General features: G+C 37.6%; 1 protein-coding gene across 1 annotated transcript; it reads right to left on the bottom strand.

Annotated features, from left to right (window-relative positions):
* Positions 1 to 1096: 1096 nt before the first annotated feature.
* LOC116305042 (deformed epidermal autoregulatory factor 1 homolog) lies at positions 1097 to 10347 on the bottom strand. The gene is made up of 10 exons (XM_089031311.1): positions 9537 to 10347; positions 8097 to 8279; positions 7209 to 7332; positions 6038 to 6065; positions 5341 to 5399; positions 4933 to 5004; positions 4086 to 4309; positions 3224 to 3355; positions 2309 to 2467; positions 1097 to 1579 (listed from the first exon to the last, which is right to left on the bottom strand). Exons 1-10 carry the CDS (start codon positions 10146 to 10148, stop codon positions 1487 to 1489), a joined length of 1686 nt encoding a protein of 561 aa, XP_088887437.1. The 5' UTR covers positions 10149 to 10347; the 3' UTR covers positions 1097 to 1486.
* Positions 10348 to 16233: the final 5886 nt, after the last annotated feature.

The following is a 16233-nucleotide window of genomic DNA, read 5'->3' as shown; positions in this document are numbered from 1 at the left end:
CTAGTGTTTCATTCGAGTCGGTTGAACTATTTTAGTACGTATTGGGCCTGTAATTTGCAGCATTCATAGCTATTTCTTTACTAGTGTTTTTCACTTTCAGTGTTTTTTTTTCTTCTCCAATTTCCGAATTATTTTGAGTGCACTATATTTTTAGGAGTTTTTAGGGTTTTTTAGCCTGCTTGGTAGTTGGCTACGAATTCCGCCCAACTACCTTAAAGCTTAATAGGTCTGGGCATCCAGAAGTATATACTGCCATAATGATGATGATGATGATGATGATGATTTAAAAAAAAAAAAAAAATACAAGAATCTTTTTTTGGATGCCTGTGAACCATGAAGACGAAATAAAATTCGTTTCCTGCTGACGCAACATTTCAATAATGAATTTTCTTTCCCCTCACTGCAAGGGTTTTTTTATTCGACAGGTGAGTTTAGTGTTATGCGAATACAATAACGAACGTAGCGGTAGTGTGCGTGGGTTAAAGTGGGTAAAATTACCGAAAGTTCAGGTTGATATTTAATACTTTAAACCAAGGAAATTCTTTTAAGTATACAAAGAATAACAAATAATTTTAGTGCTTTTAGCAAACGAATTTACAGACGCACGAAACAATGCCTGTCACGTGCATTAACCAGTGATCTAATGCTTGGTATCAATCAGTGGAATGATTTCATGAATCTCATTAACAGCCTACTATGTTAAGAAAGACTGCATGCTGGCGAACATTGCCCATCATCATGTACTATCGACCACAGAGTATTCTATTGCTAGGCACCACATAGCTCGATGAATCTCGTAAATCTCATTATACTACCCTATAATGACATGCAAATGCTGTCCTTACTTTACGTTTTATCGACTTGAGCTAGAATAACTCTTCTCCTACTGGTAATCTATATTACAGTATAAGACAACATTACGACTTAAAACGGGAAAAAGGTTATAAGGTTTGTAAAATTGAAATCTGAACTCTGTATAATCCTTCCTATCTGTCTGTCTATCTATCTGTCATTAATTCTGTTGGTCTGACTGACTGATACGACGGGGTATGTGTGAATAGGAATGGGATGGAGGTGAGGGGGGGGGGGGGGGGGGGGGCTAACTATAACACAACTATTATTGCCAACACAATAGAGATTGTATTTACGGCGGGCTTTGAACAAAAATCACGTTAGCTAAAAAAAAGCGGAATCAATAGTGTTAACTACCGGTAATCGAAACCAATATCTGACCAATCATCACGATGAAATGATTTGCGCAATGAAGCACTATTAAGGCAGCCTATATTTACGATATACAACACGTCAGTAGTGTTTGGTTGTAAGGCTGTGTGTAAGTGTAAGTGTCTCCAATTCATGTTAAAGGAACTTAGATGTCAAAACAGAGGCTTAGGGATATTAGTGCAAATACACGAGGAGATCTCATGCACAATACATGACGTATCTAAAGGTTAAATCTAACACAGTAACTACAAGTAATCACATTCTACTCCATGCCATTCTTGTCTTCTGTCATCTCTTGGTTCTCTTGACACTGCATCATCTGATTATCGGCTGTGGGTGAGGTGTTGCTGAGGGTCTATAAGTCAGAAGAGAAGGAGTAAGTTCAGGGGTGGTGATGAGGGGTGTGGTGGTGGAGGGGGGGGGGGTGAGTAGAGACTGTTCATCTTGTACTTCCATGGGGAGGGGGCTGGTAGGATTTAATGGGGCACTAAAAAAATAGGGCATCTATAAAAAATAATGCCACATACAAAACATGGCATAGATAGCTAAATAGACAATTTCTAAACAAAATTATGTTTTTAATATGCAGCCCTGTTAAAAGCCCTGAACTAAATGTCGCAATATGATTAGTTAATGATACTAGTTTATCAAAGTGGTCCTGGTTGGAGTATCCACACAGATTCGCACAGTAAGGCTGCGTTCATGATGTACGGCAGGGGGGAGGGGGGAATGAAAATTTGAAATGTCCAGAATAATTCTTAACACCCCCCTTAAAGTCATGCAAAAAAATACGGTCTCCCCTAAACAAGGATTGTAGCTTCTTCCAAAAATTGTGCATCCCCCCATTTTTCTGATAAAAATTTGCCCATCCCCCCTTTTTCCTACCAAAATTTTCCCGATCCCCCCTCAATTTCACCTGTCGCCCCCCCCCCCCCCCCCCCCTCTGCCATACATCATGAACGCAGCCTAAACTGAATGTGGTTGTTTGGGGTTCACCTGAAAAATATCAGTATGGCAACGGTGTACATGTACCCCGTCTAATAATAAAGGTGTTATAATCACTATTATTATTGACCAACTTTACCTTGATAAGCTGTTCTTGTCGTGCTTCTGCTACTGCCTCTAGTTTATCAGCTTTGGCATGTAACAACGTTTGTGCTATGGCTGCTTCTCTTTCAGCTTGCGCATCATTGATAGCCTTGGAGAGTTGAAGTAGTGAATTCATGCGAGTTTGGGCAAGAACCTAAAGAAATAAAAAATGCCACTCAGCTGATTTTCAATCACTAATTAAAGATAAATTTTAAAAGGTGTTTGTAAACAATCATGTGTTGGCAGCCATGTTAGATGGCAGGAACAATACAATCATTTTACATGAGAAAAAATTCAATTCCTGAGAGCAAAGGGATTTTATTGTTCTGCCATCTAACCACAGGCAGCCCAAGTTGTATTATGGGTGTGGACATGTGATGGTGCAAAACCTCTATTGCCCACTTTATAAATTAGCAATAGAATTTTGAATTTTAATCTTATTAGGAAAAAACCATTAGGTCATTCGAGCAAGCATCTCAAGATCAGTAAGCATGGCAAATTTAAACATGATTGGATGAAAAGAACCAGAATCATTGGCTTTCAAGTGTCGGAAATTTGAAAGATTGTATAGTTACAGGGGAAATTAAAAAATGAAAGTAATTTTATAGGCCAAGGTTCTGAGAAAATGTAAAAAATTCTCTTTGGGGTTCTGTTCATTAGAGATTCCATTCCAAACATTGTCAGTAAAGTCAACTCATCCATGGGGAAGATAGACTTTGAAGGTGCGAAACCCCTAAGTAAAGTTATTAACATTTCCGGTTGACTTCACCATCATAGATTTTGAAAATTTTAAGTCCCCTATTAACACCAAAGACCCCAGCTCAGATGTAAAAGTGATTAAAAGAACTACAGGTCCAACCCCAAGTCAGTCCCATAACGGTGATATAATTTATCAAGCTGTTCTAATCACCTCTTTTTTCTCAGTTTCAGCTTGTAGTCTTGCTTGAGCTACTGCTGCCTCTCTTGCTGCTTCTGACTGTACCCTCACTTGCTCTATCATACACTTCAGCTGCGATGCCGTACTCAATAATGAATTCACCATCTACAGCAAATAAAAACAGGAAAGAATTGGTTAATTTTTTTTCACCATTCAACTATTCACTTCACATAGAATAGACCTCTTCGGATCTGACGTAATGTTTTCCCATTTCAGAGCACATGTCATTCCCTAGAGTATCATTTCTTTGTTTAAGGTTTGCACTCGGTTGCACATGAGAAGACACATGAATATGGATACAGCTCAAACAAAGAATCTTATTCTCAAGGGAATGACAAGTGGTCTGAAATGGGAAAACATTACCCCAAGCCGAAGAGGTGTATTGATAATGAAAGTCACTTGATAATGAAAGTAGTGACTTTCATTAGGGCTCTCAACTAATATTTAGCATTTTAAAAATAAATTCAATGGGAAAAAAACAACATTTTGTTACACATTTTTGTTTGAAAATAAAATAAAATAAAGTAAAATAAAATAAAATAAAATAAAATAAAATAAAATAAAATAAATAAATAAAAAATAAAATAAAATAAATAAATAAATAAAACAAAATAAAATTTAAAAAATATATATATATATCAGTATTTAAAAGTGATACGATAATAATTATCGTAAAGTGATAATAATTATCACTTTACAGTATATTGGAAACTTTGAATTTTGTTATTGTATCGACCCTTGATGTGAAATAAACAAATTATTGCACGTTAAGAGCCTGATATCTTTTTATTCACTCATTTTCCATATTGTATCACTCAATCGCTCTTAGCCATACCTCTTCAATATGCCACCAGTGTCGTTTGTGCTCTAAGGTAGGGTCAGATGAAAGATTCACATTGATTTGTCCTGCCTGTGTTGTCATACTATTGACAGTTCCAAAGTGTAAACCAGATGTGACCATGATGGGCGTCATGGGTGTCAATGGTGCCATTGGAGTAAGGGGCGTTTGTGGTTGCATTGAGGAACCAGCACTTACTGTTACCAGACTTGATCCAATGTCTGAAATATGATAGATATGTTAACAAATGTAGCAAACTTGACTTTGAAAACCTTCAAATTTTGTCGAAAAATCTGAAACAACCTCTGGGTTAATCTGAGTCAGGGCACTGCTAACTCACATACCAAATCCAGAACCAACCTCTGGGCTGATCTACGAAATTCAGGGCACAGCTAACTCAATGATTGAACGCTGAAACAACCTCCGTGCTGATCTAAGTCAGGGCATGGCTAAATCACAGAACGAACCCTGAAACAACAAGTCAGGGCATGGCTGACTCACAGATCGAACCCTAAAACAACCTCTGGGCTGATCTAAGTCAGGGCATGGCTAACTCACAGATTGAACCCTGAAACAAGGTTGAGACCTTACAAACTCTACTCACATGTGATGCTGAGTCCAGGAATCAAACCTAAGAACCCAGAGGCGTGTGCACTACCACTACCTTTGAATCCTTTACTACAGTTACACTTGCAACCTTATATTAATTTCATTATAGTACATCACATGGGCAAAGCTAACCTCGTGAAGAACCCCTCATGTAAAATGATATATTATTAAAATGAATATAATTAATGCTCTATTAATATAATATAAAATGATTATTTTCACTAAGATAGCATACCTTTTATGATGGGCAGATGAGCGACTGGAGTACCAGTGGCTCCACTTGTAACACTTGAGCTACTCTGAAGATCTGGTTTAAAAAAAAAAACATTTGATTTGATAATAGGTAGGATTCCATTGACTTTTCAAATAAAAAAAACTGGAAGTTCTTGCAGCATTTACAGTACAGCTCGTGGGGATGTTAACATTCCACGCGTGCAAACCGCATGAAGTACACTTAGTCCTCCTGTATATATGGTTGTTACATGAAATACAATATGAAAATCGCTTGTTCTTAGTCTTGAATAGGGACCTGGGCATAACGGCTTCTGTCCTTATATTCAAGAGCTTGGGCACAGCTTTTTCCTATCCAGACCTACTGGCCAGTAAATAACATTATATATCCCTATATTACCAATATACCAACCTCCACTGTCAATAACTGTTCCAGCTTCAGTTACATAGGTCCCGCCACCAGAATCAACACTGAAACAAAAGATGCACAATCATACATTGCTAGGCATTTTACAATAGATGAATTCATTCAAGGAACAAAACTACATAATTTATGATTTTGAGTGCTTATCTAAGGAATATAGCAATCTTAGTTTATTTATTCCTGTTTGACCCAGCTACTTAGCTCGATTAGCTGAGTGGTTTGTGCTCTTCATCAAATTATTATCTACTTATCTAACTACTGTATCAGAGTGCTAAATAAAGATGTTGTTGCTGTTGTTGCTGAAGAACTGTTCAAAATATCTTGGCTATTCCCTGCTATGAGAGCCTACTTTCCTTTTGTTTTGGTGGAGTGAGAAAAATAGACTCTGCCGATGTAGGACATAATACTTGTAGTGCCCTTCATGGCGTAACTTAGCAACGTCATGATTTTGACAGCCACTTTCATCAAACAACGTTTGGCATCACTGTGAGGTTACATTTGCTCATGCGCACTACATGTACCCGGTTAGAAACCGGTTTTAAAACTGGTTTCGTTTGTCCACGATCGTGGACGGCGGTGTATCAAAGGAAACGCTCTACATCGGCAGAGTCTCCTTCCTCCCCACCTAAAAGAAGGGAGAGAAAGAGAAAAGACTCTGCTAGCAGGGAATCTTGGCTAAACCTACCTCACAGATCTCATCATCATGCTATGCCCTGTGTTTGAAAAAAAAATCAATTCAATTTTAAAACTTAATCAATGAACAGCCTGTTTCTTAAATTCCTTTAACAAAATATTACACTGGTTGATAAAAGGAATTGATAAAAGCACAAAGAGATAATAATAATAATAATAATAATAATAAATATTTATATAGCGCCTATCCAATTAATCTGCTCTAGGCACTTTAAACAAAAAGAAAAACCACAAACTGTGGTAGGCTGTGAGCTTTGAGATGTGAAAAAGATCCAATGTTGATGATAATTATTATGGGCAAACGCTTATCACACTTCTTTAGTGTTCTCGGCACTTCCCACCTGAATGGAACACAGAAAGGACTGTCTAACAAATGTGCTTGTTTCGTGGTGAGAAAAAATATGCACTGTAGTTTTCAATGCTGCTATTTTCCTACACTTCTTTGAAAAGCTCTCTCCTGATGCCAATACAATACAGCTAAAAGTAATGTTAACATGTCCACTCGTGATTTCCATGGGCAGCCACCACAGTGACCACACACAAGTGTGTGCAGAGCTCAACTAAAACACCTCTTTCAAAAATAGTTGTCATTGCCAAAGCCGATAGGTCATTCTGACATGGAAATGGTTTCGTTGAATACAAAGAACATTGAATCAGTCTCAACACTAAGGTCGATGTTCTTGACGAGAATGACAAGCAGAAACACAAGTCATTCCAGCTATAGTGCAGTTTTCGTATGACCGTGAAAAGTTCACAGCACGAACACGGTCGTGACACAGCAAGGGATACGCCAGACAAATCATATTGCACGAGAATTTACTCTCCATCCAATCAAATACCCGGAACATGGCATAAACATGGCACGGACATGGTCATGCCAAGATCACGGCACTTTTAGACCAATCATATTGTGCATGAAAAGAATCAGCCAATTAAAATTCTAGAAAGTATCACGGTCACAGCACGTCACGCTTACGGCACTGAGCTTTTTGCAGTCATACAAAAACTGCTCTACTTAGATTACTGAATGACCTGTCTCCTATGACTTTTTGCCTATTGCCTTTGACAACCTTTTTTGAAATAGGTACATACACCATAGTTCTTGACTAGTCAATGTGTGCATAGCGAGGTAACCATACATGATAAATAGCATTACTACATACTTTCTTGTTTGGAAGGATCTGAGCTCAGTGACATGCTCTTCTTCAAAACAGGAGAACCAAGGCCAGACTGAGACGATACTCTCTTACGGCGTTTGTAAGGAACAAAGAGCCTGACTGGTCCAGCCTATTAATGGGATATAATACAAACACAAATTAAAATGACAAAAAAATGTTTGATAGTTTTGAATCGTGAGTAATAAACCTTCAGTTATTGGGTATTTTATGAAAAGGACGAAATTTATAGTCATGAGTATATATAGTATGATAGTTATGAACTTAACAGATCTATTAATTTGAAAAGGTTTTTATAGGTTCAATTCATATTATGAAACTAAAGTTGACTCATCAACTTTTAAATATGTTTATATTTTCCTTAGCTTTTGACCGGCACGGTCATCCTCAGAGGTACTAAAATATGTTACAATATTAACAAAAACTACGCGTTCAAATGTTGTACATATGCGTGAGCAAAAGAATCGTGCGCACAAACCTGAAAGCACGAGCATTGAAAATCACAAAAGATTTATGTAAATTGCTGGCAGAATTCTGACACTATTAATGTTTGTTATTTATGTGAATAAACAATATCACTGTAAGTTTGTTTTTATTTTGACTCCCACAAACATAATATATATATTTAAATATATTTCTCTGTGTTTTCTCCAAAGCCTTTCTTTTTTTTTATCAAAAGACTACTGGAATCAAAAGAATTTCATTCTCAAATTCTCTTGAAATTTCTAGTTAAGTTGCCATTCTTAATCAGGAAAGCTGTTTTAGATATGTGGTATATTAAATATGTCCTTGTATTGAAATGATAATGACGATAATAACAATGGGTTGATTTGTAACATTTGTAAAACGCACTATTGAAATCATCGACATTCTTACCAAGGTGTCATCATTGCAGCATGACGCACAAGTACATGATGTAGCATGAGGAGTCAGTACAGCTTCTTCTATTAGGGTCTGAAGTGTCCGTCCACCATAACGGATGCTACGCTTCCAGTCTTTTGATGATGCCCTACCACAACGCGCTTCAAACTCAGAAGGAGTCATCCATTCTTCCTGATACTGAAATGGAAATATATATATATATATAATCTTTAGGCAAAACTTCTTGCTATGAATGAATTCTGTAAATTAATATGTCTTATTGCTTGATGTACCAATTAATGCACAATGTCAGTATCCTTCCAAGCTGGAGCCCCTTGTAATGACTTCCTAAAAAAACTTTTAACTTCATTGAAACCCAAAACAGCCTCTGGGCTGATCAAATTCAGGACATGGCTAAGTCACAGATCAAACCCTGAAACAACCTCTGGGCTGATCAAATTCATAGCATGGCTAACTCACAAATCAAACCCTGAAACAACCTCTGGGCTGATCTAAGTCAGGGCATGGCTAACTCACAGATCAAACCCTGAAACAACCTCTAGGCTGATCTAAGTCAGGGCATGGCTAACTCACAAATCAAACCCTGAAACAACCTCTGGGCTGATCTAAGTCAGGGCATGGCTAACTCACAAATCAAACCCTGAAACAACCTCTGGGCTGAACAAAATCAGGGCACAGCTAACCCACAAATCAAACCCTGAAACAACCCCTGGGCTGATCTAAGTCAGGGCATTGCTAACTCACATACCAAACCCTGGAACAACCTCCAAGCTGATCTAAGTCAGGGCACTGCCGACTCACAGATCAAACTGGTATTTAGTGTGAAGTCCTCAAATCAAGGGAGACCTAACAAACTCTACTCAAATGTGATGTAAAACATGCCCATTGTTCATGATTAGTGCCCTAAGCTTTTTCGTGTAAGAGAAATATGTTTTGATTTTTAGTTATTTCCGGTTAGATCGAAACTAGTTTATGGTAACCCTGTGGTCATGACAAAAACACATGCAGTTTAGCTTATAGAAGCGTACATTTGGACTATTTTTCATAAAAATAGCATTACTTAAGCTATTAAGGCTGTTTTAATTTATCAACCTATGACTTTAAAAGCGCAGTCATGATCAAATATCCATGATTGGTAAACATAAAGAGCACCAAGTCAGTCTTTTCAGTTCATAATAAAAATGGCGGCCCAAAATGTTTTCAAGGCTTTGACGGCGAGACGCCATTAAGCTTTGAACCCAATTTGAACCAAATGAACTATAATATGTATATGAGATCTAAAGATGATGTTAAGATGCGGTTAGATAGTAGAAACTGGCTTGTTTTGGTGTATTAAGCTTAAATCTAGTATTTTGGCGCCACGACACAAAGCGACTCGTGCAAATGGAGTTGTCGTTTTGAAGGCGAACCTAAAGAATAAAATATTTGCTTTACCTTAATGCATTTTCCTCTGCCGCCTGAGCCAAGCTTACTCTTGTGTAGCTCTGCTGTTTCGTTTCTACAACGAACTGTCAAAACCTCTGCATTCATAACAGCATCCCAAGATGAAGATTTTTGTCTTTCGCTTCGATCTTGATCCGAGTCCATGTGCAAAGGACTGCCTTGCATTTCACCATCTTGAAGATCATGAATCACTTGTTCACCTTGAAGATTCGATGTCTCGGAGTTAGCAGCTTCTCCAGGGCTTTGATCAATGGCTACTTCTTGTATTGGAGTCAACTGAGCGTCCGACACTTGAATCGTTGTAGCTCCTTCATTTTCATCTCCGACGCGAGCAAGAGTCGCTAAACCTGGCGTTGAAAAAGTTATGTTGACTCCACCGCCAATGTTCGCCACTTTTACAACCTGAACCTCGCATCTTTGATGTCCTGAGACTTCTTCAGTGGAGACTTGATCGCTTGAAGAGAAGACAGAAGGATGAGAGTTCTCGTGTTCAGTCGGGATCTCTTCGGCGATTGCGATCTGTTGGCTCACTTCAGACAACGAAGACACAACCGACAGCCCTTCGGTTTCGTTCGTCCTCGGAACGGCAGCGTTCACGTCCATTTTTATCACCACTTAAAAGCCCCGCTTGACTTCCACAACAGTACCTTAAATCCCCAGAACGGGTCCTTAGCTATTAGTATTGAGATATTAGATTGCAGAGGGTACGATATGCGTTTTTTGGTGCACAAGTGTTCTACCGTGCAAGATTGCCTTTTGTAAATCGTCGAGTCCCGACGCCACGGAAAACGGTGGCCAACCAGTCAGCGGAATTAAGGGGGCGCAACACTCTTGAACAAAATAACTATAGCAACGGTAGAACGTGAACTGAATCTATCTAGCAAACAACTTGAGTGGGCTGTGATGTGGGATATTGTAAATTAATGAACTATAAAAAGAGTGAGATTAAAGAGTTGTTTCCGATTTCAATCAAGTTAGTCCTGCTCTAGTTGGTATTGAAAATGATTTCTGAAAACTCAAGGCAAAAGAGACGTCCCTACCACGCGTTTTTTCTCGCAAACCACAAAATATATATGAGAAAAAACTGCAATTTGGGTTGATTTTGCTATAGAATGCTATGGGATGCTACAAGTATAAATAAGCTTTTAATCGGGGCATTCGCCACAGGTAACCCAAACTTTCGAAAGCGTCTTGCATCATCTGCACCGAAGTATAAAAAAATTTCATATGACATTTTTAATAATCATCGAGTGTTGTTTCAGCTAGTTTCAAAGAAAAACTAAAGAAAACCTAACTTGTGTGTATCTCATGGGGATACTATAACAAGAATGACATCATAATATAATAAAATAATAGCTAAAAAATATAATATAAAATAAAATACCTTCGTTTCCAATAATCAGTGGCAAAAAGGAGCAAAAAATCTAAGTGCTCACAGTTTAAATGTCCTTACTGTAATCTATTTTTATTTCAAAAATTTTTTGAAAGTTATATATAGATTTTGTATATCATATAAATCGTTATATATATCTTTATTTATTGTTGGCCATTGGTCCTTCACTGACGTCTATATGGACAGCAGCCATGTTGGCTCAGTGGAACAGTATCATTTCCCACGCGTAGATATCTTCGCATTCAAGTGCTTGAGAATAAATTTATGTGGGTTCAAACAAAGGTTTTTATTGATCTCATGAGAATAAAACTAATGGCTACCGCTTGAATCAAATAAAAACTCATACTTCAAGGTTTTGCAAAAAGATAATACGTTAGATCAGTGTAGATTTTATCTACCTTATGGCAATATAATGTACTGGTGGGCATAATGCCAGATGCCTTATGAAGGTATATGAAGAACCCTCGATCGAGCAGATCGACCAGTAATCATGAACAACTCCGCCTGAGTGGGAACGCACATAGTCAGATTTAGGCATATGAGTCTGAAATGATTTCCACCAACCTTTCCTCCTTGAACAATTTGCGTGAATCACGAAAACACGCACCTACGGCGTTAATCCAAACATATATTTTCGCCGAGATATCACGTTCACTCATATTGCATATTATGACGTCACATGAAAACATCGTGGACGGGGGAACAAATCAGCAGCAATACAACAACAGCGTTTGAAGTTTTAATTTTTAGAATTTTAGTAAACTAACAATAATAACAGCCACAATAAGGAGATATATTGTAGGATAAACATATCAAACTTTCCACATAGAAAAGTTGTCGTTCCGCTCGAGCTGTTTCTTTTACCATATATGGAATGTACTTACCATATTAGGAAATTGGAATATAATTTTCTTCACTAAATAGGCGAATTTCTTGCTCAAAACTGCTCAAATTTACAGTAAATCGAGTGAAAACATCACTAACTATCAGCCATCTTGGTTTTGGCCGAAAAAAGACTGGAAATTGTGTAGGGGAGGGGAGCGTGGTTTGTCACCACAGGAAGCCCGCGAATGACAACAATTGTTTGATATGCACCGGTTTATATAACATTTGAAAACCAGACTGCATATATCAGAGCTATGAATAGGCCGATCTTTATTTACGTTTTTTCCTCATTAGCCTAAAACAATTTCAAGCTACAAGCAACTTGCCACAAGACCATACATTTCTTTGTAATTTATAGTGTTTTCAAAAAAAATTTACTCCCAAAATAATGAACAAATTACTCTCAAATTTCGGTTACTAAATAAGACATTCTCTTTCGATTTCTGCGGTCGGTTTGCTTGTAGCTTGAACATTTTTCACCATGCTTATGAGGAAAAAAATTAAATAAAGATCGGCCTATACTTCTGCCTCCCTGCTAGCAGAGTCTATTTTCTTTTTGTTTCAAAAGAAAGGAGAGAAAGAGGAGAGACTCTGCTAGCAGGGAATCACTTCTGCAGAAAACATTAGTTCAATTTCCTATATCGTTGTTTAAAATTCGTTTCCCCATATAAACAAACTGTGAAGTCATGATAGTAAAAGAAATTTTCTTGAACAACGAAAACACGCACCTGCATGCATCCTTCTCATGATCAAAAATAGCTTGTGATGACATTTTTTGACAAAATGAAAGCGTCCCCCAAACAGTCCCATGATGCAAGGCGTTTTGCAACTCCGTAAAGGCCAAAAATATGTCTCAATACGTGTGTATGTATTTTGTTCTGGCCTCACTTAGTCTCCCTCGCAACCTTTTGGTCTCTTTCCATTCCCCTACCGTCTACTACAAGAGAAGTGGACCGTAGAGGAATGGAACGAGACTAAAACAGTTGGGAGGGAGACTAGGCCTGACTTGCCTCGGGTTCATATGGAAAGAAAAAAAGCGTTCTGACATGTATGAGAGGGATAGTCAGTCAAGAACAACGAGTTATTCAAATTGGTCGCCATATTTCTATTCGGTGAATAATGCCATATATTTTTAATGTATTTAATTTATTTCAAACCGGTTTCAAAACCGAATATGCCAAGAGCGGTCCAGGAAAGTCCAGGACTATCGTGACCCAACAAGGGCATTCTGGTACCCAGAGACTCCTCATAACGAAAATCGCATACGATTGGGCTAATGAGTAGAGTCTGGGAACGAGAATGCCATAAGGGGAGCCGCCAAGCCTTGAGCTTACTTTGCACCGCTAATTAAGTGTAATTATAATCATGCGCATGCGCAACGTCTATTCCTTTTTTTCTTTCAACTAACTCTTCCAACTGGTCATATAGTTTACTTTTCTGTGTCAGTGGGATGGCGCCGTCTTCAATGGAGTGCCAAACAGACATCGTGTCGTAAAAGCTAATATAGATGTGTACGAATATTTCCAGTCGAGTTAAGGACGAAGAGAGGACCGGAGTTAAGGTGAGATGACGGGTAGTACTAAGTGAAGATAAAAGCGAAATTAAGAATATAAACGAAATCCAAACCAATAGGAATACTTGTCAAACAAAAAATAGGAAAAAGAGAAAAGAAAAGTAAAAAAAGAAAAAAGAAATTATAGCTCTCAGATCTTGCTGTATAGGACCGCACAATGCGGGATAAAATCCGATCCAAATTCTTCGATAATTATTCAGGAATGGAAGTAACAATAAATTGGTCGCCATTTAACCGCGCAACGGTAAAGTACAAGAAAAACAGGGCTTTCAATCTACCGAGTTTTCGATGGAAAGAGTGGAAGAAAAATAAAATAGCAAGAAAAACGTTTTTTTTTTTTTTACCGCGCAACGGAAGTTTTTGCTACGTGCTTTATAAAGAACAAGAAAACCGGACTTCTAATCTACCGAGTTTTCAATGTGAAAGAGTGGAATGCCAAGAAAAACATTATTATTTTTAAACCGCGTGCAAAGGGGAAAATTTTACTTTACCGTTCTTTTGTTTTGTTTTGTTTTTTTGTTTTTTTTTTGTTAAAGAGTGGAAGAAGGAAAAAATGGCGAGAAAACATTTTTTCCGCGCAACGGAGAATTTTGTGCGTAAAGTACGCAAAAAGGACAGGGCTTTTTTCATATTTTCTTTTTACTAAAGAAACTTAATTTTGCACCGATAGTTTTCTGTTGAAAGAATCGTTCGTGTGAAAGACGTCTGTACATATCACGAACTTGGAACTATTAACTGTTAAATTGTCGGTGACAAAAAAGTGACTCTTGGCAATTAAGCTGCCAATCGCTTTTTGTAATAAGTAAACTAGATGTTAAAAAAGTTTTATGTTATATGGTTGAATCAATTCTAAAAGCACAACTACCTGCGATTTTACCATTTTTTTAGGACAATACCCAAAACTAATAAATCAAATTATTTTCGTGTCAGTCATTTAGAAATTCTGGTATTTTTAAAAATATGTTGGTGTGTAGTTAGGGCTCAACTGTTTAAATTTTATCATGCCCTGAAACAGCCTCTAGGTTGATCAAAGTCAGGGCACGGCTAACTCACAGATCGAATCCTGAAACAATCTCTGGGCTGATCTAATTCAGGACATGGCTAACTCACAGATTGAACCCTGAAACAACCTCTGGGCTGATCAAATTCACAGCATGTCTAGCTCACAGATCAAACCCTGAAACAACCTCTGGGCTGATCTAAGTCAGGGCACGGCTAACTCACAGATCGAACCCTGAAACAACCTCTAGGCTGATCTAAGTCAGGGCATGGCTAATTACTCACAGATCAAACCCTGAAACAACCTTTGGGCTGATCTAAATCATGGCATGGCTCATTCACAGATCGAACCCTGAAACAACCTCTGGGCTGATCTAAGTCAGGGCATGTCTAACTCACAGATCGAATCCTGAAACAACCTCTGTGCTGATCTAAGTCTGGGCATAGCTGACGCACAGATCGATACTGAGACAATCTTTAATAATAATAATACACCTTTTGCTGTTCATTAACAGAAAATGTACATTCATTTGTGCCAATAGTTGTATCAATAACGTGTAATGTACTTTCATCAACACCACAAGTAACATCATTAGCGCGGATCAACTTTCAATAACGACAATTGAATATGCGTGTACATTCATAGGCATCAATGGACAATCAATAGCGCGTTTGTACATTCATATGCGCGGATTGTATTTTCTTGTGCGCGAAATTCAACTTCAATAACACCAAATGACAAACAATAGCATTTATGGACAATCATTTACCCAAAATTGAAAATTCATTAGTGCTATAAGCATAATCATTGACAATCTATAATGCGTTTGGACAATCATGAGGATCAATGTTATATTCTATAGCGTGGTTCGACAAACATTTGCATGATTCGAATGAACAATAAGAGAAATAAAACAATCATTAGCGATTTTTTATTTATTTTAGCCTTTAATTTCTTCGCCATTTATACATCGTGGCAAATACGTTTGCATATAACTGAACCACTGACCACATTTAGCGATAGTGATAGTTGTCACATTTCTCTGGAACCCTTCCATTAGCAACTGCGTTCTGTAGTGACCTAGAGCAATCCCTTGTTCTCTTGCCTCAGCCCGATCGTTTGTATGTTGTTGGATCTCTGGACGCTCAGCACCATTAAGGCATGGCTCTTTTGAGGAAGTGATGGAAAATCAGTTATTTATTCATATCTTTGACAGTTTACTATGAATCTTTCCCAAATTTGGCTCGTAGTAGTAATTCTTCAAGGCAAGCAATTACCGCATATCTGTTACCATGGAAACCAGGTCACGTGATCACAAGGCCGCTATCTTGGATTTTTTAAACAAATCGTTTGTAATCGTATTGAAACTACTTCAAAAGTCCTGAAAATCCATATTCCTTTTTATATTTGCAATACCTATATGGATCTAATTGGATATCTTGGAAATTATATTAAGTTTAATTTTTAGAATATTTTTAATTTGTTGGAAAATACAGAAAATATTCTAAAAATTAAACTTAATATAATTTCCAAGATATCCAATTAGATCCATATAGGTATTGCAAATATAAAAAGGAATATGGATTTTCAGGACTTTTGAAGTAGTTTCAATAGACTACAAACGATTTGTTTAAAAATCCAAGATGGCGGCCTTGTGGTCACGTGACTTAGTTTCCATGGTAACCAAGGCTCTAAGGTTCCTTCTTTTCACAAAAGACATTAACTTGCCAAGTTTGGGGAAGATTCGTAGAAAACTGGCTATGATATAGCCAAACAATTTTTCATCTGAGAGCCATGCCTTAATGATGCTGAGCGGCTGATGTCGGCTTTGATTGCT

Source organism: Actinia tenebrosa, unplaced genomic scaffold, assembly GCF_029948245.1.
Source record: "Actinia tenebrosa isolate PJP-AT-01 unplaced genomic scaffold, QUT_ActTen_1.0 PGA_scaffold16__25_contigs__length_10494907, whole genome shotgun sequence".
Taxonomy (NCBI): domain Eukaryota; kingdom Metazoa; phylum Cnidaria; class Anthozoa; order Actiniaria; family Actiniidae; genus Actinia; species Actinia tenebrosa.
Note: the sequence above shows the minus strand (reverse complement) of the source record. Positions and strands in the feature narration are given on the sequence as shown.